Source organism: Atractosteus spatula, chromosome 18 (assembly GCF_055471065.1).
Source record: "Atractosteus spatula isolate fAtrSpa1 chromosome 18, fAtrSpa1.hap1, whole genome shotgun sequence".
Classification (NCBI taxonomy): Eukaryota; Metazoa; Chordata; class Actinopteri; order Semionotiformes; family Lepisosteidae; genus Atractosteus; species Atractosteus spatula.
In genome coordinates, this window is record NC_142723.1 from 13,144,907 (window position 1) to 13,170,884 (window position 25,978).

General features: G+C 44.4%; 1 protein-coding gene and 1 non-coding gene across 3 annotated transcripts in view; one reads left to right on the top strand and one right to left on the bottom strand.

Moving 5' to 3' along the window:
* ankfn1b (ankyrin repeat and fibronectin type III domain containing 1b) overlaps positions 1 to 25,978 on the top strand; it is a 229,744-nt gene that overhangs the window by 24,497 nt on the left and 179,269 nt on the right. Inside the window, exons 1-2 of one of the 2 annotated variants that reach the window (XM_088936774.1) lie at positions 10,495 to 11,087; positions 23,200 to 23,390. In XM_088936774.1, coding sequence (XP_088792900.1) covers positions 10,966 to 11,087; positions 23,200 to 23,390 — 313 coding nt within the window. In that variant the 5' untranslated portion in view covers positions 10,495 to 10,965. Of the gene's footprint in view, positions 1 to 10,494; positions 11,088 to 23,199; positions 23,391 to 25,978 lie in introns of those variants that run through there. The other variant, XM_088936773.1, reaches the window with a different exon arrangement.
* On the bottom strand, positions 14,598 to 14,669 carry trnal-cag (transfer RNA leucine (anticodon CAG)). Its single transcript has one exon. It is a non-coding gene; the product is annotated as a tRNA-Leu (tRNA).

A 25,978-nucleotide genomic window follows, 5' to 3' on the forward strand; every position in this document is an offset into this window, starting at 1 on the left:
CTAGATTTTTAGATAATCTAAGACACAAAAACTAAAGAGCATTTTCTCTCTTTGTGGGGAAACAGCTCCTTAATTTGTTCCTTAGCTTGTGTCTGGCCTTACAGTGTCATTGAGTTTCCTCAGGCCCTGTGACAGACTCCCTTAAACAACATGGTTATCCACAAGGACAAGGAGGGAAAAAACCTGGAGTGGATTATCTAACTGTACAGACGTTGGTCCAGTGTGTACACAAGGCATTGTTTTCCAGTGTTCCTAGAGGCATTTCTCCACAGTGTGTGCCTGATAGGTGGCTGGGCATGAGCAACAGATCATTGACTCAGCTGGGGTAAAGCAGGAAAGCTGTGGTGAAGAGATTTCTGCACCCGGGCGGAACATCGTCTTGGTACGATTCAGCATCCTGGCATCTTGAAAGATGAGCTAAGGGTCTTCAGGCCCTTGAGAAACAGCTGGAGAAAATGCGCTGTGTCTGCGCAGGTACAGGGGCCCGATAGTAACCCTGGCTCGCATTAAGCCGACAAATGGTGTGAAATACCAAAAACGTGAGAGCTTTGTGTGGAAAGGCTGTTTAAAATGCAGGTGAGGGCACAGAAGACTAAGCAGCGCCGATGCTGTAAGTCAAAAGATCAAGGCGGTTCTGAGTCGAGGAGCAAGAACAACTGCATAGGAGCTGCAGTTAATGGGCTTGTTTGTAGCGTGATTTAAATTAGACAGCGTGAGAACAAAAGAGATTTGGAGCCGGGTAGATTCAAAAGGGAAACCAGAGGCATGAAGGAATGGTAATTAAAAAGTGTCCTTTTTTTAGTCTGTGGCAGGTATGCTCTTCTGTATGAACAGAAAACCCAGGAACTCTACTGAGCAGTCACTAATTAGACAAGGCTTGCAGGCTAAGAACACCTTCCCTTCATCGTGAAATTTGGGGACAACGTATATTTTTATAAGTCGTTTTTTCTTTAAAGTAGACAAGCTGTCGTTTCAGCAGGACAGCTGACCTGTGGAGCTGGCTTGCACAGGAAATTCATGTGGGGGTAACAGCCTGAATGGTGTCTCATTGCAAGTGGTCTTTTTCCACAATTAGATCTCAGATAAGTAATCTCTGTAAGACAATGCAGGTGATGACTGTCATAGTATATGGGAAACCTCGAACCAAATTGCGTGTTGGTCTTGGGACATCCAAGGGCCTGTGGATATCTCCAGTATGAATTCATGACTTAATTTATGCGCTACTCAAGTCATAATTATTCTGACTTATTGAAACTTCACAGAAAAGAAGAGGGTGATAAAAAGGAGCACATCACTCTGGGGTCCTGGTGGCTAAACGTTCCCATTTTCTATAAGGATCATTAATTTTTTAGCCCGGAGTGCTTTTGAAAAAGGTGTCGGGGAGAGGAAGGGAGAGAAATTCATCCAGGAGGGATGGGAGGGGGTTAGGATTGAGACAGACAGTTCCAAGTGGCAATGGAAGGGGAAATCGGGAAGAAATAATTATGTCCCTCGTCTGCGCGGCAAGGGGAGGTGAGAAATGAAAATTGAGTTTTACTGCTCTGCGTAAACTGCTGGCCCTGGTCTCTACATTCCACAGCCGAGCGAGAAGGAGAGAGGCCTGTATTGATTTGCTGCTCTGTGATGATATTGCCACAAGCGGCACTGTCAAGCAGAATCGCTTCACAGACCAATATTTGATTTTTTTTTTGCTGCGCATCTCGCACTCTAAAATGTCACCGAATCAATCCTTCAAGAGTGCAGTGGCGGCGGTTGAGTAATTAAAGCTTATCGCACACTCTTCTTTTTTTCAAGGCGTAAAAGCTGGGTCAGGAGAACAAAATAAATCGCTGGTGTTTGCGCTGGAAGACGTTCTCCGTTCCAGTCAGTCAGAAGAGTGAGACACGGGTCAAAAAATGTTACCTAGTGCCTCTGCGAGTCAGAGTTTCATAGTGTGATCAGTTTGTCGACAAGCTGATGTGCTTGAGGAAAAGCCGTATGGGGACTGTGGTGAGGTCACACGGACGAGAAAAAGACAACCAAAAAAAAGATGTGGTGTGAAATTGATTACGATGTTTCCATGGGACTCTTAACCTTTAGTACGCAGATCTGTATGCTGCCTCCATGAAAGAAAATAGAGGTAGACCATACAATATGCAGCAGATCCCTTTAGTATCAATCATGTTGTTGCATGAACCCATTTAGAATCATCAGGTTCTTGAATTCCAGTCCTGTTCTGATTTTGCTGTTGTTGTGGGGACATTTCTGGAACTAAGGAAAAGAGATACATCTTTTTTTCCTGTCAGGATCCCCTGCATATCGCCCATCAAACCTGTACCACGTGCCCGGGAGAGATCTTTATTGATGGCATCTTTAAAGGAAAGGCAGACTGTCGCGAACATGGCAGAATCTTATTGGGTGTTGATGAGCTGGGGCGCCGTTATCTTGCGTACAGGGGAGTCACCTTCAATTAATAATTTTCTCTTCGCAGCTTGATACCTGATAACACTGCCAGCGTGAAGAGCTTTCATTTCAAAATTGTGTTTCCTAGAGAAATGGTACAATACTGTTGGTAGTGTCTCGTATACTATTTTTTTTATTTTGAATTCCAGCGTATGATTATATTATACACAGTTGATCCATCTGTTTTTAACTACTTCTTACAATTCTGGGCTGTGGTGGGTGCCAGAGCCTATTCTGGCCAGCAACAGGCACAAGGCAGGTTACTCCCTGGATGGGATGCTGGTGCATCACAGGACACAGACACGCACACATCCACACCAGGGGCAATTTTCCCAGGAGTTAATTTTCCTTCACCAGCATGTCTTTGGACAGTGGGAGGAAACTTGAGCACCCAGAGTAAACCCACATGAACATGAGGAGAACATACAAACTCCACACAGACAGCACCCCCCGTCTGGTATTGATCCCAGGGCCCCAGCGCTGCGAGGCAGCAATGCTAAACACTGCGCCACCGTGACACCCTGCGTAGTTTGTCTAATATTAAATTGTCAAAAACTCGTAAAAAATTAAAATGAAGAACAGTGACTCTGCTGTGCTATAGGATACAATATAAAATTACTAAAGCGTATATATTTTTTTTATATTCACCATTTCTCCAGTGCCTGGTTTATCTCTGTAGTTTTTTTCCGTGATTATTAAAGGCATCAGTTTCCCGGTGGTCCAATACTTCATATGATCCCTTAAAGTGAACAGGAAGCACTTCTTTACCCACAGGGTTGTGGGAGTGTGGAACAAGCTGCCCAGCCATGGTGTTCCAGCTGATAACCTGGATTCTTTCTAGAAATTGCCGGAATGAGATCCTTGGATTGATTGGTTCTTAAAAACCAAATGGACTAGATGGGCCAAATGATTTAGTCTTATTTGAAACTGTTCTTATGAAGTCTGTAAGCGATTGTGTATTATATTTCAACTTCTGGAAGGCAGAATGAATAAACTTTCTTCTGACTAGAATCCAGTGGCGCCAGCCCTGAACACATTATTTAGGTATTCTAGCATTAATACTAATTCTGACCCAACAACTAGCCATACATTCAGACCTCAATGTACACACAAAGACACACAGCTCTGGTTTCTGTGTCAACAACACCACGAGCCTTAGGAATAAGCAAAATAAGGATTAGTACAGATAGACTGAGCTGTAAGTGGTTCTAAACTGAAGTATGCTCACCGCACTGTCAATAGACACTTTTAAACCAGCCATACTGACTCTCCAGTAACAGGCCCAGGGTGCTTTTGATCCAGCTCACACCTAATTCCTTGCTTTATGGTATTCATATCCTTGATTCTAAAATTTCTGCATGCGATACATTTATACCAGAACAAGATGTAAAGATCTTGAAATAAATGGAAAGGGTTGGGCCAGTGGCAATACCAACAAACATTACATAGCGTTTGAGAGCTGTATGGCCAGCTGTGTCATCAGTCAGATAGGGGGACTTGAATTGACCCAGGGTAACTCTTTAGAAGGCCACCAACTAGGAATAAGAACTAGGCCATTTCAGCCGTCTTGCTCCTTTGCTTGTTGGTAGATCAGTTAATCTCTGGTCTCCTGCACCATTTTTAAAAGGCGCCCAGTTTCGAAGAGGCCCTGAATATCCTTCAAAATAATCTCCTGTCATAAAGAATGAGTGAAAATTGGCCAGTATTAAAGGCAAACCTTGTAAAGTTTGCTTTCTAGAATTTCGTACAACAAAGGCGCTAGGTCAAAACAGTCATTTTAAGGACGGTACACCAAATTTTGGTAACATATGGCACTATATTATATGTAAAATTGAGATCAGCTGTCTGTCACTTCTTCCTTTTATTCCTAGTAAAGTATGGCTTTTTGGAGTGAAACCAATGTCCGCAGGCTGGTGTGTCTGTGCTAAAATGAGGCAACAAAGCAGATGGAAAGCAACAAACCGATCTCCAAGGCATCGGCCTCACCTGAGGTTCCCCTCAAAGATGAAGGACGAGAAAAATGTCTTAAGCTGGGAAGAGTTCTCCAAAAGGGGAAGCTGGGAGCAGTCCAGCTGTATCGCTCCTCTTGAGTGTGATTGAGCCTCTTTTCTTTACCTGGCCTGCAGCGAAAGCTCTGAATTCTGTGTGACCTCTCCTTCTCCTCTCCCCTCTCCTTGCACAGCGTCTCCTGGTCCCTTCCCTGTTCCTGCTGAATTGACTAATGCAGCCCAGAGCCGCTGCTGTTTTCTCCCAGCAGTCTCTGTCTCTCTGTACGAGGGGGTGGCCGCAGGGCGGACAATTGGCAGACTCGGAGAAGAGCCTCGGCTCCGTTTGTTTTGGTTCTGCATCAGACCTGCGTCCTGTCTTGGCGAACGTAGCCTCTGGGGTCACTCTTCGGGGGTCGGCATTCAGTCCTCACCTGTGCGCCTGCCCCCGAAACGTGACTTTGATCGCTGCTCTGGAACGTTGAAGTGCCCGGAGGTGGCTTCACGGAGCTCTTTCAAGGCACATTGTCTCCAAATAGACGAAACTAAATGTTATTCTGAAACCATAGCTGGGTTCATCCTTGGAGCTCAGTATGTGCCTCACCTAGGCAATCTCTTTTCTTTCGTTGTTGGCTTCTTTTGTTCTGGTGGGATTTTCCATAAATCCATAGTTTTTGCATACATCAGCCTGCAGGGCGGTTTAAAAGGCAGGAGCGCTGAATCACGGATCAATGTTATTTTGCTGTCTCTACATATTGCCGCACCAGTTCAAATGACAGAGACGGGATCTTTCTTTCCTTCGTTAGCTGGGTGCTCAGTGTTGAATTCTATCTCTAGCTCTTCTGTAATGTGCCAGGATTTTGAATGGGGATCGTGTTTTGCATGCCCGTTTTCCCTTCCACGATGTCCCAGTGTGTAGAAGAGCCTACGTAGAGTAGAAGTAACGTGCTTAAGGTTTTCAATTTTAACTTTCAAAGGCAGAACCAAATAAACGGTTTGTCTGGTACCATTTACTTAACACATGGAGTGTTAACATTTCCATCCATAAGTCCATTCTCAGAAAGCTCCTTATGCCTGATAGGTGCCAATAGCATACAAGGACTTTTTAGAAGATTTAGCCCTGGGAGGTGAGAGGCAGCTGTGGCTTCCAGAGAATGTCCAAAATGAATCGGGGAGGACATGGTAGACTATACATAAACAGGCAAACCCAATCCAGAACTGAACCCAGGATCCAAGAACTTTGAGTCGCAAAGGCCTGACCCCAACGTCTGTTCTTAAGATAAAAAACCATTGATAGAAACAGAACACACAGCACCTAACCTTACGTTCTTAACTTAATTTAGGCGTGCAGGAAACAGCAGTGGGATAGAGTTTATCTAACTCTTTTTATACAGCGTGGAAGAACTAACGGGTTAAGCCCCGTGAGTTGTAAAACCTCGAAAGATCGGGGACTTCACAAGCAGTCCGAGGCATTCCTCAAAGCGGACCTTGCAAAGCCGCGTTTGTCGTTCGAAGGCCGAGAGACTAAGCGGGGCCCCGGAACGAGACAGCCTAACCGTGATAACCGTGGCCGGCGTCGGCTCCGATCTGCCCGCTGTGCCAGCTGATCTGGACACAAGCCGGCTGCTGCTGCTGCTGCTGCTGCTTCCTGATAAGTCCTGGTGGCTGCGTGGCTCAGCTCAGGAGTGGAGGGAAATCGCTGTGACGCACGGCTCGCTTTGTTGTGGCAGCAAGCAGGGATCAAGCCAGCGGGAGAGCGAGCGCTGGCGAGAGAGCAGGAAGTCAGGACGGGGGAAAAAAAAACCAAGGAGATGATACAGGAGACTTAGCTTTTGACTTTTTACCGAACTGCATCAGACCATTCGAAATATTATAAGGGAAAAGGCTGTAGAAAACAAAATGACCCTTCTAAAAAAAACCTCCCTAGTTTCCCATCTATCCTGAAAAGCTGCAAGATGGCACTTCTAATCCATTGACATACAGTACATATGAACACTGAGAAAACCGCCAAACTTCGCCTGTTAAAACCAAAAACATGTCCAGGAAAATGAATAAAGGAGCGAAGTAAGCTCATTATTTTCTCCACGCTCCAGAGACATTCAAAGATTTCTACACCAGGCGGCCAAAGGCTAGAATCCGCGTTCCAGCGGCCTCTGTGTGATCAGCGAAAGCCTAGATGTGCTCATCGCTTCAGCGTGGTCATAGTGGGCACCGGTTGTTCCTGTGTCGTGGGGTTAACTTGGCCAGCCCCAGCCAGGGAGTCCAGGGAGAGGTACAGGCCAGCGGAAATCAGTCTGAACTTGCGAGAAAAAGCAAAATCCTGGAACTAAGAGGCACGTCAGAGAAGGCAGGGAAAGGATCGATGTTTGGGAGGGGGGGGGAAACGAGCATGTTTGAAATATGTGAATTCTGTTCACTCTGATCTGTTTTCTGGCCCACCAAAGTACCCCGGCTCTGCCAGGGGTGCAACATTTTCCCTGGTTTTGCTCCAGAGTTGTTTTTTTTGGCTTTCACAGTTTCATTCAAATCCAGTTTTCCCCTATTCAAGCAGCAATGCCTTTTGCAACTACCCAGTGCTCTGCCTGTTGGTTTTCATCTGGCCCTGGAAGTGATTCATTTGATGCTAGCATTTCATTTTTAATAAAATTGGGTTATTAGTTTGCAGGGGTCTCTCTATATAACTGACACATGTTCCCCGACATGGAGACGGGGGACTGTGACAGCCCAGAACACAGCACAGTCAGGAAGGGCACTTACTGTACAGGTGCTGTACATACAGTAGCATCCTGTATACATTGTATACGTTAAGCTTGTCACAGCGCTGCATAGATAAAAAGGAGGAGCTATCTAGGACTGGCAGTGCTCTTCTCTGGGTGAGGCACCACTATGATTCTGAAAAGGGAAAGTGTTTTAGAAATCTGAAAAAAGATTTTCTTTTTGCCTCAAGCTGGTTAATTAAACCCAAATGTTGGACTCCTCAATTAATTTCGTGGCACTCAAGGCATTTGCACACATCTCAAGAGACACGTTCTCCCTAGGCTGATGATGTTTTTCCACTGATCTGTCCTAAACAGCTCTAATGCCATTTGGAGGACGGATTTGCCACACGATGACTGCCATGTACTGTAGGTTTGCTCCAGTACGCGCCATCCTGTGAACAAGCTGAGCAGCGTAACTGCGGAAAGAAGATGAAAAGTCACATTTTCTAACAGATCTGAAATGTTTAAACTTGGCCATTGTGGAATTCCGCTTTGCACACAGTACAGTTGGCATCAGAGCGTCTTATCGAGATGAGCATGAAAATGACAGACTGGGTGCTTAGAATCTTTTCGAGTTTTTCTTTGCCCAATGCTTCAGGACCAAGATTTTGAAATTGTGAATGTGAAAGTGAAATCTGGAGTTTGGGTGAAGGCCAGCAGGGCTTATACAATGGAGTGCAAAACAGTGAATTCATCTTCCATTATCACCCCCAGGTATGAGAGTCTTAATACAAGTCGTTCCCCAAATGTGCATCAACATCTCAGCTACTGAAGGGAAGTTGAAACGCTTCTGCTGTGGCGTGTGGCAGAAAACTCTCAAGTTGCCTCTCCCTAAAGTTTCACAACTGTATCTTGGAAAATAGCTTTTCATAGACTCTTCTGAAAGAGAAGGATTGTGATTGCAAAATTCTACGCAGATAGGAAAAGAGGGCAATTTGAGGCTGTCAGGCTTAAACAATAAAATTGCCTTGTCTTTTAAAATGCAAGTTAGGTGGAGAAGTGCGTGTGTCACGTTCTGTCTGTGGTGTTGGTTTTCTGGGATCAGAGCTAGGCTGCAGTACCCAGGATTCCCCTGACTTGACCGATTCTCACCACACGCAGACCTAGAGATCAGGGGTTTAAATGTTCGTCTGTCCAGGCTGTCATTCAAGCAGTCACATTCAGCAGAGATGCAGAAAAAAAGAAACCAAGATGAATACAGAGCAATGAACTTCCAGTTTGACAAATCATGTAACCTCAAAACCTTTATTCCTGTGAATGAGAGGAAAGTGCTCACTGATTACATGTGATTCATGGGGGGTTCATTGTGTATTTTTCCTGGGCATCCCTCTACATACGTCTCACCCAGTCAGATTCTGAAAACTCCTTAAGTGTCCATGGATCCCCAACCTTTGAGAACAAGCAGATTGTCGGGATTTTTGTTTCTGGCTCTCAGCACATGGTGATGAGCTGTCTGGGATGTTATAAGCTTGGAGAGGAGGTCCCCTGGGTGTGTGTCACTTCTTGGTCTGATCTGGCCCTCAGGGGGCTGGGATTGAATTGGATTGGCTTCTCGCTACCCAGAGTCTGAGAACCAGTTCTCCGAACTAAATTGAACTTGCAGATCCTCCCTGCACACTTTGCCATACTGGAAAAATATCAACACAGCATTTGGTGAGATAATGAAGTCTGCCATCAGTTCTCCCTGGCTATTTCACTACTACGTGTTGTTTAATGCAGACCCCAGCACACCGTTCTGCTGATCTCGATTTCCCAGGGTTGGCACAGTTCAGTCCAATGTGCTTTTTCTTTGCTAGGTTCTATTGAAAGACACAGTATATATGGTATAAACCCATGTAAGCCTACAAGTTCTTGTTCCCTTATACAGGATCTCCTGACTGCATTGCTGTACTAGTCCCATTTAATTTGCTGTCATGTTCCCGCACTGCATCTTCTGTGTTGGACAGAAGACCTTGCTGATCCCAGACCAATTTTCTAATGAATTCCATGCATTTGTTTTGGCCAGCTTCCCCTGGTCCTGCTGTTGACGTCAGGGGGTTGTACTGTATGTATGCTGCCTTTAATTCTGCTTTGCTGACAGCCCTCTATGGAGTTTGCTAGCTATAAGACTCTGACTGGGATCCTGCACACCACATTCGAATTTGCTGGTTCTTGGATGCTCTGTCAAATGGCTCTGTCTTGGGATGTAGACTGGGTTTCTGTGTAGCCAGAAAGAATTCTAAGTATGGTGTGAATTTTGCTGGTTCCCTGTTTACTTCACTTATATACCCGGGTTGGTGGATTTCAGACCTCCTGGCCTAGAAAAAGGTTTTTCCAGGTTTCTTTCCAACATAATCTCTCAGTTGGCGGAATTATGCGAATTATTTGCTCAGTTGGACGCCCTTTGATGTTGAGACATATCTGATGATCTAAAAAGATGGCTTTCATTCACGACATGATGCACGCGTACTAAAACCAGTTTGAACCTACTGCTGAGGCTTCAAGTTGACCAGCGAATTAATTACATATTTAGCAGCGTGGAGAATACCCAAAAAAGTCACGCAGATCAGCAGTGCTGGGCTCTAGAAACCTATTGACTTGTCCTGCCTTTAGCCTTCATCATGTGCTAACTCTATGGGATAGTCTCCTGAATTTGCCTCTCGGATCCTGCAGCGCTGAGTTCTCTAGAATATATTAAACTACTCTGGGAACAGAGCCGGCTCTCATAACCTTTCTAATGAGCTTTCCAGAGTATAAAGCATCCTACTCTCACTGGTTAACAGCGTTCGCTCCACGGCCAGGGTTTTATCAATTGAATTTTTCTGGCGCTGGTGGAAGCCGGGTGCTGCGGTGCGCCATTGATTTTTGCCCGTTTGTTTATTTGAAGTCGTTAGAGGGGTCTTATTGGATTTGAAGGCAGATAGGGTTTGGGAGGGACGGGGGGGAGATGCAGAGCACCTTGTCCCGAAGGCGTGGAAAAGACACAGAGCAAGAGGCTCTTGATAGCAATGTTTCCCAACACCAGTAGAGCTTGCAATAAAAATCACAAAGGAAAATTCGACAGTACCCTCAGCTGGGGAAAATCTGAAGGATGCCGTTTCCTCAGTTCCTAAGGGGCGAAAGCTAGGGAAAACGATAGCAACGCTCTCCCTCCCCACCAACTCACACAGCATCGCTACACACACATATCAACACAACCATTCTTTTTTTTTTTTTAATTCATCTGTCATTTTGGCTCGAGATCCCAGGGATGTGACGGAACGCAGCGTACAAGTGTGTGTGTGTGTGTGAGTGAGAGCGCGCGTGCGTGTGTGTCTGTGTATGCGAGTGAGTGAGACAGAGGGGAAGGTGGAGAGCAAGCAAGCAAGCAAGAAAGAGAGAGAGAGAGAGAACCCAGGGAAGGATGAGGACCGCTGTATCTTGGATGCTCTAGTTTTCTGTGCCGGGGGAGAGAGGAAAAAAACGCCGAAACAAAATCCAAATGAATGAAACCGGCAGCATTTAATTCCTCTCTTTCGTTTCTTCTGCTGGAGCAGCTACCGCGTGTACTGGCTGCTTTTCTTGTGAGCGGCTTCAGCCGAGCTGCCGCTCCGAGGGGGGGCTTCTGTGTCTGTGTGAAGTGGAGAAGGACTGTCGCCGCTTTTAAGAATGGGGAGGTGGATGCAGGGAGGGAGATAGGAGATGGAAGCCTTTGCAGGGAGTTAAGGTCCACAGCTAGGAGCGAGAAGGTCGGGGGAAGGTGACAGGGTAGGGGGGCCATCCAGTGGGACTCGGGGTCGAAGCACACGAAGCAAGGAGGGATGTCTAGCTTTGGGAAACTTACTGACTACTTTAGCCGGCGCAAGTCCCGCGAGGAGCTCCGCGTGGGAAGGAGGGACTCCAGACGCAGTGGCAGCTACTGCTGCACAGTCTCGGAGGCCAGGTATGGCAGCTTTTTTCCTTACACTTTCTGCTTTCTTGCCTGCCGGGCAACTTGTGAAGTTTCCTCCGGTCCTCTGCCGTGCGTTTTGCCGGAGCATCCCTTGTCCCGTCTGCCATTCCAGATGGGACACGTTGGTTTTCTCGGCGGTTTTGTTTACGGTGCAAAAAACCCGCAACAACCTCAAGGCGGGCTAAGCAGGAGATGCCGGCAAGCTCCGGCTTGATCGCTTCCCTTCAGCCCTTGAATTTTGCGCGTCCGTGCTGGCGGTCGCTGCTCCTTGACCAAACTCGGAGCCGCCGACCCAGGAGGCTCACTGTGTGGTCCGTGACGGGGTTTCGGGTTGTGAGACGATGCACTTCTTTCCAGATTCGAGGCAGCTGCCAATTTGAAAGCTGTCGTACTTTAAAGTCCTGCCAGAATTAGGCAGTCGGCTTTCTTTTGGGGCTGAGCTCGCGGTGTTGACCCGATCCAATGGGGCTTCTAAAGGAAGCCAAAGGAAACGCAGGACCGAAGCCGGGGCTCCGTCACACAGCCATGAAAATTAATGTTTTGGTTGAGCTCCGCTTCCGCTGCATGGATGTTGCAAAGCGCACCGCTGACTGTGGTTAGAGAATCCCACGGCTGTCACTTTAGTGAACGGAGCTTTGCCCATCTGTCAGGAATTTTATTTCTAGCCTTCGGGCTCCTAAGGAAAGCAGTGGCAGTGGCGGAGTGCTGGACCTTATGAATAAGTGAAGCGACTGTGGGATAGGCATCTGTCTTGCAGGTAATGTGGTCAGTTTTAATAATAATGTACTCAGTTTTACAGCACAGGGTTGTGCACAGTAACTGCATCCCGCAGTTAAGAAGGTTCTAGCTAATGACATGGTTAATGTTTAAGGTTGTGATGAGGTGAAATCAAAGATTTCTTTGCTTTTCTGGTGATAGCAGAAGGCTGTAGGTTTCTCCTCTTAATAGCGAAGCAATTTAAAGGTAATCATTCAATACCGCTGACATGGGCTGATCTGAATACTGCAGCCACTTGTTTCGTGACACAGCCAGGCAGTGGATTAATGGTTGATTAAATAGTGCTACTCGCTGGCTTAATTTGTCACTTTCCACTGAACTGCTGTTCGTTTTTTTTACTAATAAACCCAGGATCTTAAGAGAAGGCAGATGTGAAAGTGTCATCCCTGAAGCTACACTGAAACGAGACACGGTATTCTTTTAATGTGCTTTGGTTAGTTTCGATTGACTAATGTGCAGGAGAAGCTATGAAATGCCTTTTCATTTGACTAAATAACCCCCCAAAAGACAAAAAAGAACTACACCACCACAGAAACGCTAAAAATGCGATTAGCCATGTCCTCATCACTTGCTTCCCCAGGGTAATAAGCCCAGTCTGGCTGTATGGGTGTCTTCAGTAAGTCTGAGATGTCTCAGCACTGTTTGTACACTTTGGCTTGTCGTTATCAGTACCGTTTCATCATGTCATCGACATCTCCTTTTGTTTCCTCTTTGATTCAGCTCGATTTATCGTCTTTAAGTCTAGTTACACGGTAAACCCTGGCGATGCTGCTAAAAGCTCTGTCTCTGAATCCACCCCGGCATTGATGGCAACATATCAGACCTTAGGCTTGTGAACTGTCATTTGAGTTTTGCTACTACTGTTGTGTTTCTTTAGGGAAACAGATCTCTTTATTCCTTCTTACCTTTTTTCGTGTTCTTCTTAAAGTCAGGCTAGTTTGCTTAGTCTGAGACTCTTCTGTGCCCAATTAGTCCCAGTTCATTTATGTGCAGTGTTTGGTGTATATTGCCAAGTGACCTGTATCTCTAATTGAAACACTGTTCTTAACGAATTACATGTAATAAATGGGCATATGCAAACTGGATTATACCTTGATAAAGATTGCTAATTTATGAGCGACTCCCCTTCATTTGTTTTTTTTAGAGTGACCATTCATCATTTCAAGTAGTAGTGCAGATGTTTTTGTGAATTAAGACATTTTTGGGTTTACATTAGTTCTATACAGTAATGCATACTTAAAGTTGCCAATTTATAGCCCTCTTGCTTGAAATTCTACAACTGCAAATTCTACAACTACACAAGAGCAGGTAATAGCAGTGTGTTTAAGGTGCTTCACGGGGAAAGAAATTAGTGTTGCACACTGTCCTAAGTCTCACTGGTGAGACATGGAGTTCAGAAGGCTTTTGCAATGCAAACAGTTCTCTCTTCTCTTTATTATCTTCCCACACTTGGGAGGATTTGCTTAGGGAGACAGCTCTTCTAGGAAAGGCAGCTAAATGATAAGTCTAGCTAGGTCTATACAGGTGCAAAAACAGGGAAATGAGCATATGACACACAATAGATAGATACTTTATTGATCCCGTGAGGGAAATTGCAGTATGCAATTTGCAATATGAGATAGTATAATGTAAAACTGAGAAGGAGGGCACGCAAATATTTTAGATGGGTTTACTTTAATTTTCCAATACTCAGTGAAAAGCTCTCTGGGAAGGGAAATACAGTATGTGTGTTCAATTGAATGTTAAAAAAATCGCAATCTAAAGAGTACAGTGCATTAGGGGAAAGGCCAGATCTGTAAGGGGTTAAGAAACTCCACAGGGATAGGAAGAAGGTCATGCTTCAGTGTAAGAATCCGCATAAGAATGCATTTCCATGTTATAGCAACATCACACAACAGAGAACCACAGCCTAGACATATGAGCCCAGCTCGAGTGGAAATTGTCACACTACATTATAACGATTACACTGTTCAACGAGCCATTTATAGTTTCCAAGCCCATTTTTTTGTCTTATTCTTGTTGTTTGCCACATCATCTTCATCTTTTAGTCTCTTCTTTGTGCACAGTTATTTATCCTTATAGAACACAACGATAATAATCTTTTATCATCTGCCCCCTCCTTCAGCCCAGTGAACTCTGTGATTGTGTCCCAGGGCCAGCTCAGGAAACCCCCCCCCCAACCCAGGCTGACTGCGTTTCTAATAATTTGAATTTGGGTGTCTGCTGTCTGTGTACTGTAGGTATCTCCGTACGATCCAGGAGTCAGGAGTCCGGGTCTGGGTCGTGTCTCTAGTTGACTGTGACTAGGATTCGTCAGGCAATGGTTGGGATTAGTAAGCTAGCTTAAAGCTCCCGGTGAAACACCAGCCCAAGTCAGAAAGGGAGGGAGCTCCTTTGGTTGGAACTAAGCTTCCTGTTAAGATAAGATAGATCAGATAAGATCACTTTATTAGCCATATACAAATTCTTGTATTAAGAATTTGTTTTTTCACATACCCCAGCTTGCTCTCCATGAGACACACAGACAGGGAGAGAGAAGCCTGGGGTCAGAGCACAGGCTCAGCCATTTATATGGCGCCCCTGGCGCAGCTGGGGTTAAGGGCCTTGCTCAGGGGCCCAACGGAGTAGGATTCCTCTGCCGGCCGCGGGATACGAACCGGCAACCTTCCAGCCACAGGCGCAGATCCTTAGCCACAGAGCCACCGCACCGCCCCAAAGGGTGTATAGCAGAGGATGGTTTCGATCCATCGACCTCTGGGTTCTGGGCCCAGCACGCTTCCACTGCGCCACTCTGCTGTCGGAGATTACAGTGCATCAAAAGTTGAGTCTAAATAGCTGGGCAGATCAGAGTAGCCTGCCCACCTCACTCATCTTCCTAGTCTGGGCACAGGAGTTGTGGATTCCAGATAGGGTGGGTAGCTTAAAGAGCTCACTCCTCTTTTTAATGGAAACAGATGTGAACTCTGATTCTTCCTGTGGGTTATGTGATCTTCAGCTTTGCTTACTGCTTTCCCAAGTGATTTGATACACAATCACATGTTAATCGCTGGGTCTTTAATAGGGGACTGCATCGTGTCACAGGTGAGCAAAAGCTCTGGCTCAGCGTCTGCTCAGCTGCAGCTCAGGCTGAAGAAATATCTGGGGGGGCTTCGGTTAACGGATTTGTTCTGGGGCAGCTCAGTCCTCAGCATCTCCGCTTTGGCACAGTCTGGAATCGGAGCCTACTTCGCCCCTTATACTGGCTGTTGCAAGCGCTGGTCTAGGACATACTCCGGGCTGCGTTACTGCTAAGAGGCAGGCAGGCAAGTCTTTGCATCACTGCTTCAGTGGGTCAGAGTGGTATATTGAGAGCCAAGGCTGTGCAAATCAAAACCTGTCAATTGAGAGGGGCTTGGATAGCCGAGTCATTCAAGCCAAGCTGAAGGAGCAATCCTGGGTGTAGTGAGAGGCTGAGTCAGTCAGTTTCGCCCCATCCTCATAGTCTCTGTCAAGTTTTTATGCTATGAGTGACTCATGTTATACTTAGTCATCATTACATGAGGAGCTCAGTTCACACCGTAAGGACCAGCTCGGTGATTCTAAAATATTTCGTGTGTGACCCACAGGACGATACAATAATACACTAAGACTGGTTGTTCTGGTTGCAGGCACACCGTGTGAGGTGAAAGAATACGTTAAATGGAAGTGGGCTCCCAGGTCTTGGAATTTGTGGTGAATTTGTGTTCTCTTCAAAGTCACACAACTTTCTAATAACAGCAGGGCTATATGAGCATCTATCTTTTAAATCTGTTCTCTAGATTTAGGAAAAACCCAAACTCCTATGATTCCATGTATCTAGATCTCTTTGATAATACCTTCCATCAGGCCAATTTAGAAGATGATTATACAGCTCATACGAGCCCAGTGCCCAATATACAATATCGGTGATCAATAAAATTGACCAGTTTAATAATTCTGTCAATAAGTCTGGGACTCTGTACCCCAAAGGTTGCTGGTTGAAGTAGTTGAGGGAAACCTCTGGCCAGCTGTGGGTCACGTGCTATGTGAGAGAGCTGCATTAGTGTCCCACCAGAAACTGGAATCTGCGATTTAGACAGCTGGCCTTTGACGGACACGTGCGTGTTTTCCACATCAGGCCTGTGCTGATATGAGAGTTAGAACACAGGTAGATAGGTTCGCTTGTAGAGAGTCATGAAAGAAACCAGGCTATCCGCTTCACAACTGTCGCCGGGAGGCTTGTCTCCTTATTGAACTTGAGTTGATCAACACCATTGGGTGATCTAAAACACTTGGTTGTACAAAGTCGACTTATCTACAGTGCTGTGAAAAGACTGAAGTAGGTGAGCTGGGGTTTTGCTCAGACTGTGACCTTCGTATCTTGAAGGGCTAAGGAACAGATGTTTTTTTTTCCAGTAAAGGTTGTTGTGGCTGGTAAGAATATCTCCTGGTAACATGCTAAAAATTTACTTTTATGTTTTCTCTGGATTTACTTTTAGGGATAGAAATAGATAGAAAAGAAGAAGCTGAAATTCTGTCTCTGCTCTTGTTTGCTTTCTGCCTACAAATGGTTGCTCAGTGCATAACAAGAGTCAGAAATTGTTTCATTCATCCAACAACAGTCTCAGACACCTCAGTTGCTCCTCCGCAATTCTGTTGTCGTTCCCGTCTGCTATTTTTCCTCATGAAGAAACATTTTTTTTCTTCTTGATTTTTTTTTACTCAAAGCATGCTCTAGATATTATGTAAGCAAAGAGCTGAAAGTTATACCAAACCCATGAGGAAAAGCTTCAAGGGTACAAGCAGTAAGTGCATTGATTTTTTTTTTTAATCTGAGTCTGAGTTTAAGTTCTAATATCACAAAGCTGTTCTGTGGAAATGAAATCGCACTGATGGAGGGGTGTTTTCAAAGTTGTGCTATTAAATGCTTTTTACCTTTTTGCTTTTGCTCCTGCTTTGTCGGGGAGGTAATAGGATTTGAGCTCTGCAAAGCCCCTAGTCTTTCTCTTCTGCTACATGAGGCTCTGAAGGCAAGGTTCAAACACATAAACACACCTTCTACAAGACATTCTGGAAGGTTTTTCCCACTCAGCATATACAGTACACTGCTGTCGCATGAGTGCAATGAGCATGTAGCCAATGAGTCTCCAATACTCACTCTACGACAATTCAGCACCATGGAGAGAGAAATTATAAAATGAACATCTGTCCCAGGCTCTCCTGTAATAGAGAGCGTACGTCACTGTGTGTGCATTTCAGCAGAATCTTCTTTAGAGGTCTCATTTTTGTCTCCCCACACACACTTGACTATCTGAGGTTGTGCCCATGTTTCAGTGTTCTCTTACTGGGCTGTGTCATTTGGTAAGCCCAGTGCAGATCCACTTTAGACAAGGCTGTTGCTATTTCAGAATGCAATCTGAATCATCTTGCTTCCTTCATCCTCCCACCAGGCTCGTAATCACAGTTTATTGTGGATTCAGTGAAGAGAGAAGAAAAATAAACAGATCTCTGCCCCAGAAATGCTCGTGTTTAACCTGGGATTAAGACCAGAAAGGTCCGAGTGTTATTTTTATCTGTCTGTGCACAGTGGATCCTATGAGAACTTGTATAGGAGATCTACACCAGTAAGTTACATGGATACGAATCAGATTCTAGTTGTTCAGGCTTTTGTAAGATTATCTTGAGGAATTAGAAACTGAATTTATACTTTAACATTTGTGTATGTAAATTCAGCTACTTAAGGTAACAGTCATGAAATGTCCAGTCTCTGGTGTTGGCTTGTATTAGAGAACCTAGATTGGGATAGATACTGTTTTAAGGAATAGGAATACCTTAATTAGGAAAGGTCCAGATTGCACCTATGAAATGTCAGATTTTAGTGTAGCAATATTCCTTATTATCACGTGAGTTTTCCACTTACAGGTACTTGTATGTCACAGCTGTGTGCAACACACTTGAGCGCTCTAATGCAGTGAGTTAGAGAAATTTTAAAACTGCCCTTAAATTGGAAGGTGTTATAAAATTAGCATGATGCCTTTGCAGTTATTAACATCTCTGTGTAGTGAGAGCTGTATATTAAACAGCTCTGCTGTTCACTATTCCTAAGAATAAATTCCTCACAAGAAAACAGCTGAATAATGGTACTGTCTTGCTCAAAAGTGTTATTTCAGGACTGATTTTGTAGTGCTGACCAGTATTACACAGTTACCACACATCGGAATTAAGCCCTGATTTTTGTCTTGGACAAAATTTACGAGATCTTTCAGTCAAAATCCTCCCCATTTTTTTTTTAAAGAGGGACACGGTAGCACAGAAGGGAATTTGGGAAATGGGGATTGTCATAGGATAGGAAAACCTTCCAGAACACATCTTAAAAGTGCCATCGGTGGTGATTGCATCTGATACTGGGGATTCAGAATAGCCATTCTGATGGTGAAGGTACAAGAGAGCAGAGGCTGTTGGAGCATTTTCTATCTGCAGGATGATACAAAACACTGTGCAGATTTATACTTCTTTCCTAGGATTGGAGTGACAGTTCCAGACGAGCGATTCTGCTCACAGCAATAAGATATATGGTGTGCGATTTCTTCTTTTCTAATAAGGCGCTAGTTGCTGTAATGCAGAAAGTGTTGTTTTCCCTTTCTTCCTGAAATTTAGAGTTGCTTAGCAACAGGTTTTTTTGCTGTGTTAATCTGCTGTAAAGAGTCTCTGGGCTACGAGAGGGAGCCCAAACCTGCAACAGCCGAGCGGGTCAGTGGATCTGGCTGGTTGAGATTTCACAGACAGTGCTCATTTAGGACTACTGGTGCCTGTCGTTCTGTCTGTCTTTGGCAAGTGATTGAGATTTAAGCAGGACAGAGGAGCAAGCATGTTGGAGCCTGCCAGTGTGAATGATACAGCACCACCCATGAATAATACATGATCTTCCACTCTTTCACTCATTCTGTTACTGTTAGTACTTTCCAGGGTGCAGTGATTAAAACAGGGTGAGAGACTTAATCATTCATGGCTAATCATTTATGCAATATTTAAATACTTGGCTCTTTTTGAAAAAAACTTTCTTGGCCATATACAGTTTCTATCATCAGAAATTCGTCTTTTCGCAGACCCCAGGTTGCTCTCCATGAGACACAGACGCACAGACAGGGAGAGAAGCTTGGAGTCAGAGCGCAGGGTCAGCCTTTTAAACAGCCCCCCTGGAGCAGTTGGGGTTAAGGGGCTCAGGGTCCCAGTGGAGTAGGATTCCTCTGCCGGCTGCGGGATTTGAACCGGCAACCTTCCAGCCACAGGCGCAGATCCTTAGCCACAGTGCCACCACTCCGCCCCGTTAATTGGCCACAAACCTCACTGAACATTTGTGAATAAGCATCTAAATTCATTCAGAGTTGTAGAGTTTAGGCTGGATGACGATCTGTTGCTTGACGACATGGGCAGTGTCTCTTTCAATCTGCAATTTGTAATCTCTCAAGCTCTCTGGAGCTGCTAGCCTTATATTTCCTTCTTAGATTGCTATGCTTCCAAGCTTATGACCAAGACGCTTATGAGGGTACCAACTTGAGTGTTGCACCAACTCTAAAACCCACTGGTGGTGATTGACAGGCAACCCTGATATACCTCCTCATTCCACCCCGGCAAAGACAACTGTTTTTTAGATTTTTATTTTGACGGAAAAAGTCAAATAATGTATCCACCGACAGACCTGTGTTGAGATTGTCTGTAATGAAACAGCAGGGGAATTGAGATGATATATGGCAGCATTTGTATTTGCCTTTAATGTCTTGTCTTTTAAAGAAATCAACGTGTAGTTATCTAAGTAAGTCTTAAAATGTTCTTCTTCCCTATACAATGTGCAGTACAGTACATTCCAATTTTGAATTTGTGCCTTGTGGAGACTCCTTCTGTGCTTTTGGATTTCTCCTTGGCTGTTGCCTCTATTAACAAGTGAAATGCCATTTTGTGGAAAGAATGGTTTACGTTTTATTAGTTTTGTAGACCAGGTGCTTCTGAGATCCAAATTCAGATAAATCAAGACCCTTGCAAAACAAAACGCACTGGACGTCATCCCAGAACTTCATCAATGCTCTCTTGGCGATTCATCACTTTCTTTAATGTCGCATACTGTACTGTATTGTATGCAAGGTTTTCATTTATGTGCGGATGACAAATAGGCACACAGACTGACTGCAATACAGCTGCAGACATTATGCTCCTTCTTTTTAATCAGATTAATTTCTCTGTCGATATTGATTTAGCCTTAATCTGTCAGATGTTAGCGAATGGATGTAAAATGAAAGTCCTGTTTTTTGTTGCGCTATTATTCTGCATGCCCAATGGCTGTCTATAGGTAACTGAACTGAGTGTTATACTTATGCTCAGTATGCTTTTGGTGGAGCATAGAAGTGGACATAAACTCCAGGGTTTTTGACACGTGGAACTGGCACATGCCATTTAAAAATCAACGATCTCTTTACCAACACTTTCAAAACCAAGTCGTGTCAAGGCTGCCAAAGGCAGCACTCGAACTGAGCGACAGTTTATCTTGTTAGAGGATGGAACAAGCAGCTCTGCACTTGATTGGCCAGGAATTCTAACCACAGATACCACCAAAGCCGGTTTGTTTCATGTTTCGTAGCAGGAGTCCCGAGACGCCTTTCAGAAGCAGTTTTCGTTTCTCTGCTTTTGCCTTAAGAAAGCGTTAATCCCCACTGAGAAAGAGAGATGCCACGACGTTCCAGGAAAGCGGAGAGAGTCTAATCCGGTTCTGGCAGTTGAACGGAGCCTTCGGCAACTTCAAAGCTCCCGTGGAGCGAAGGGGCAGCGGGATTAGTGTTCTCCCCCACGGCGCTGGCACATCAGCAGAGAGGGGCAAGCTCTTTGCCTGGCATCCCTCTGCTTCCTGATGGCAAGACGAAGCATTTTTTATCGGGAGATAGGGAAGTCAGCTAACCTTGCATGCTGTACAGTGGAGACAAACGTGGTTTGGAAGCCACAGAAAAGGAAATTGTTGAGATGTAACAGGCTCTTTCAACGCTGGCTGGCTTCTGTCCTAGTTTTTTTATTTTTTTTTATTTTGTTATGCTAGATTACACAGCGGGAGCTTGTGAAATCTACACTACAGTGCCTTTTAAAGCTATCTCTTGGAGTGCGTTCCGTGCAGTTTCTGCATATGTCTACATCTTACTTCAGATCTTCAAACTCCCTGCTAGTGCAAACGGATTTCATTTTTAATAGTCACTCTCTGCCAGGTTTCCTAGTTGCTTTCTGTTTCTTGAACGATGGGAAGCTTCTGCCTTTGTAAAATAATTCCCACTGCGGTGCACTTGGTGGTAGGAACTTTGATCTGTTGTCCACTAAGGCAAGAGTGTTTTGCTGCCATGTGTAGGTGGCATATGACCCCAAAGTTCTGCCACTTGAGAGGAAATTGCTCAATCATCGATAGTTCCCTGTTGCTCTACCAGTTGATGGAGTGCCGTGAAAGTCTTTTGAAGGAAGTGTCAGGAAAAAAAGAGAAACAGTAAATTTTAAACCAGTCAAAATAGTCAACAAGTTTATTACCTTCAGCAGTTAAACAAATGTCTTGTTTCTTTCATACTGTAGATAGGCATGCTAATTCAAGATCTCCTTGAAGTAGGCATTTCTTTTCAGTTTTGTAACACTTCAGAACAGGGGCAACAAATCCAGGTGTAGACACCTAATAACCCATGGTATGTGAAGAAAACTTTTCAGCAGTCTGGTAATACAGTAAGTGGCACTTTACATTTATGAATATGTTATTAATGACTGCTCGTAGTTGTTAGCAATCATTTGTTATGCACTTATTAATCGTGATGTGCACCCACTAAAATAGTTACTTTATTTTTAGTTGTTTGCCAAAATTATCCAGTTTAACTACTTGTTTTTGGTAGCAAGGTTCTGTCTTCAAAACGAACCCAGAAGTGGAAGTTGCCCCCCCCCCCCCAGAATGCTGTTTTCTGCAGTTGCAGACAGAGAATTGTGGGAGAATGATTAGTGCCAAGGTCCAAAACGTTTTTGGACCTCTAGCAAGAACAGGGCTCAGGCAGCATCTACTGCTTTGTAATTGAGCCTCTTTTTTTCTGAAAAAACGTTTTCCAAACAGATGGCTCCATGAATCCATGAATTCTGTGGAAAAGATTCATTGGACAGCTGGCTCCTGATTCCGGACACTTTCTACACGGTGTACTAGTTGGTAAATGTATGACATATGATCTGTGTGGGTAACTGGGCTGAACAAATGATTCTCCATTATCTCCTCCTATTTAATTGCTAATTTATTTAGAATTTGATAAAGGTTATTCACATTCTTCGTCCGCAGTACTCCAGTGAGTGCGGGCCAGCTTTAATGATAATTCATTCTTATCATAATTCATTTAAAGAAATGGGTAAAGGTTCACTCCATGCTGAAAAGTAAAGAGCACTTGTGGAGCCTCCTTCAGGTGTATGAAACAATAGAAGCTTTGACCGTGTGTTGTTGAGGCTGCACAGGAGGATTGCACGAAAACGAAGTCACGGTTTATTCGTGATTTCTGAATGCAGAGGCTCTGAACGTTTGTCTGCGTCTTCTTCATTTTTTTGGGGGGAGTTTACACATTTTCTCTAAGATGTCTCCATTAACCTGCCTTTATTATGTGATATCCTGGTGCTGAACTCTGTGTGCAGTCTTTCTGTTCTGTAAACTCTCAGATCTCTGGTTGCGCCTGTCTTAATTGGACATCAACTGCTTCTTTGAGCCCCAGACAGCCAGCTATTTAATGATGCGCTGCTTTTGAAATACGGGATTTTCAAACATGCGTACAGCAGGCCTTCTGTCCTTATTATTTTTGGAATCGCTTCATCTGTTTAATCAAACCACTTCAGCTGGGTGCTTGATCCGGTAGACATCTACATAAAGCAACTTATAGGTAACATTATTTGTTCAAGGTTGTTGCATAATGTAGTGTCGCATCAATATCATCTTTATGAGAAGGGGGACTCCAATTGAATTACTAGTTTATTTAGAATGCTTAAGTACTTAGAACTGCGATGGACTTGGATCCTGTTTAGGGTGTATCCTGCCTTGTGCCTGCTGCTTTCTCAGTTAGGCTTCGGCTCCCCTGCGGCTCTGAATTGAACGAAGCAGTTTGAAAAGGGATGGATGGAAATACCCAAAACTGGGTGTTAAAAGCAGCCAGGGCCTGGAGTCTAACATTTCTGTTGTATCGTAAAAAGGCCCCTGCTACTGTACATCTCCCGCCATTCTGCTATTATGCCTCAGGCTTTAAGCGTTCAGGTGCATCCTGACCGATCTGACTGGGCTGTGTTTGCATTTCAGGTCGCTGGAGAGAAAGTTGCAGAGACCTCTTCTGGCCAAGTCCCGAACCCTTCCCAGCATCCCGCAGTCCCCCACCATCGCGCGAGTGCACCACTCCGACCTGGTGGGCGGCAGCCTGGAGCTGGCACCTTCACACAAGAGGCCCCTGTGCGGCTCCAGCAAGCCCAGGGGCTGCACGCTTCCGTCTGCGGGTAAGTCCTAGAGTACTGCCTGCGAGCTCAAGGCTGGCTCGCCTCAGGCAGAAAGAATTCACCTTACCTCGCTTCTTACAGTGAGACCGAGGATTTCCGCCGTCCTGGTCCTAGGAACTCCCCGAGCTAGTGGAGTAGTTGAACTCTGGACTCTACAATGAATTATCTCTGTCTGTTTATGAGAAAAAAATGCCAACAAGATGTCCAGATTTTTTGTTCACCTGAGCGTTTTGGTTGAGGAGCTGAAAGGGTTTTCGCCTGGAATGAAAATTGGAAAAAGCAGTGGGCTGCACCAGCAAGGGTCTAAGTTCACAGCTGCTGAGTTAGGAGCCACCCACATCTTTCAGCACTACAGTTCTGGACTGCCTGTCACTGTCTTTGAAAGGGGTAGATATACTGAAGCTACTGGTAGCCGGGGACCCTGATCTTTTTGAGAAATGTCACTCCCTGCTGAAGTCACCCATTCTCCATCTCTTGCTACAGTTAGAACATGTTATGTGACTGGAGAAGTTTTAATTATCAGATCATCCTGGTGGTGGTGTTATTAGAGGCCCTTTCCCTAAAATAAATTGAATGTGCTCAGTGGCTTGGATATTTTTCAATTTTTTTTAATCAAAAAGGGTGATCGATGGCACCAAGAACTGTGGGCAAGCCATGTCTACCTGCCTGAACGCTTGGCTGGTTATGAAGAGCTGCAGTCAGGTGTCCATTTTTATCAGTAACAGAGTTACATGCTCTGTTTGCAGGTCAATGCTGGTGTTTCATAAATGAATCCCAAACACTGCCAGCTCCCAGGTCTGACTACTATACTGTTAGACAGGCTGGAAATGTGGAGATAAAAATAGAAAGATGCAAGACTTCCTGGGGTAGATTATTCCAAAAAGCTGAAGTCACTTGGTCTTGACTCAAGGACGGACCTGCGCAACCGATATATGCAAAACATGGCATTTTCTGATACTGCTGCTGTGTTCGCTCTATAAATAAAGCTTGATCTTAGGATTTGAAGTCACCAAGACTTCTCTCTTATTTATTCTCAATCTTGTTCTCCAAAACACGATGGTACTGCAGAATGTGTGGCACAGATACAATATTCAGCAGAACAAACGCTTCCCAGAATAGAAAGATGCTGTAAAATATTCAGTTAGTATTGTACGGCTTGCTTAAAACATGAAGACCTCCATTTCCTTTTCTGCGCTGGAAATTCTGAGAGTCAGCACCCTGATTCACTGTGGACTGCTGATGCTTTGTAGATTCTTTAGAAACGGAAGGAGGAGAAAAAAGTTGTCTCATGCATTGCTTTCCTTCATCCTCAAACACTATCCCAAACTCTAACCCCTTGTGGTATCTTAGAGACCAGAAATGTCCCCAGAAACAGCTAATCTTTTTAACACCAATTTACCATTGGGAAGTAAGCAGCATCTAAACAAGCACTCTCATGCAGTAGATCTGCTGTGGGTTTTTAAATTGACTTTGGTGATGTGCATTTCTGCAAAAGACCCACAAGAGACAAAGGGTTAAGAACCCCTGCTTTAACCCTGAGCCTTTTCACCTTCAAATTGGCATGTAGGACTCCCAACTGGCTCAAACAGTAAAGTGGCTTCCTACTGAGTGCAGATTATGCCACATACAGTGAATATAAAAAGTCTACACACCCTTATTGAAATTGCACACTTATGCAACCAGGGTGTTGTAGGTTTTTTTAATTTCAATTATTTTTCCCAATAGCTATCTATTTGGTTTTCTCTTTAATTTAGTTGGTTGCAAGGTTACATTAAAGATGGAGAAATGTCTGACATGATTTATCTTGATTTCTGGCTTTACATCACAAAAAGCTGCCATTTCAATGAGGGTATGTACTGTAGACTTTTTGCATCCACTGAAGGTCTCAGTAGTGGTGGTTTGAACCAGTGCTGTTGACATTCAGCAAGGTGGCAGTGCAATTGCCCGAATTCTCTGAGTGAATTTGGATTGGTCTATGGCTGGGCTGTGCTACAGTGACCGTTTGAAGTCTGCGTCAGAAGTCTGATCTTGTCGTGCTAGTGAGGAAAGCTACAGTCCTTCCTTCTTCACTTTAAATCTCTCTCTTTGGCACTTTAGACTTTCCTGAGGGGAGAAAGGGAGGATGGTCTGACAAATTGCATGTTTTGTTCACCAGAACATATGTGCATCCTTTGTCTTGTACTTGTGTCATGGAAAATAGAGTTCATTAGGAAATGCCATTTTCAGATTGGAAGAAGAGGTTAAAATGAAATCAAATGGTGATTTAAATGGTCTTTTAAACATGGCATTAGTAATTAGAAAATATTAAACGTCAACAGACTACGAAAACACAAAACACTATCAGTATTAATATCTAACGTTGTTTATTTGTTTTTACTGCATTTTGAAGCTCTGTTTTCCAGGATTATGAAATATAACCCTACCTGTAGACCAGGGTATATATACACGTAAGCTACTGGTATCAGTATCACTGAATTGGGTGATGTCACTCCCTTCTGAAGTCTCCATCTCTTGCTACAGTTATAATGTGTTATTTGACTCGAGCCGTAATTATTATTGGATCATCCTGGTCATGATGTTATTAGAGA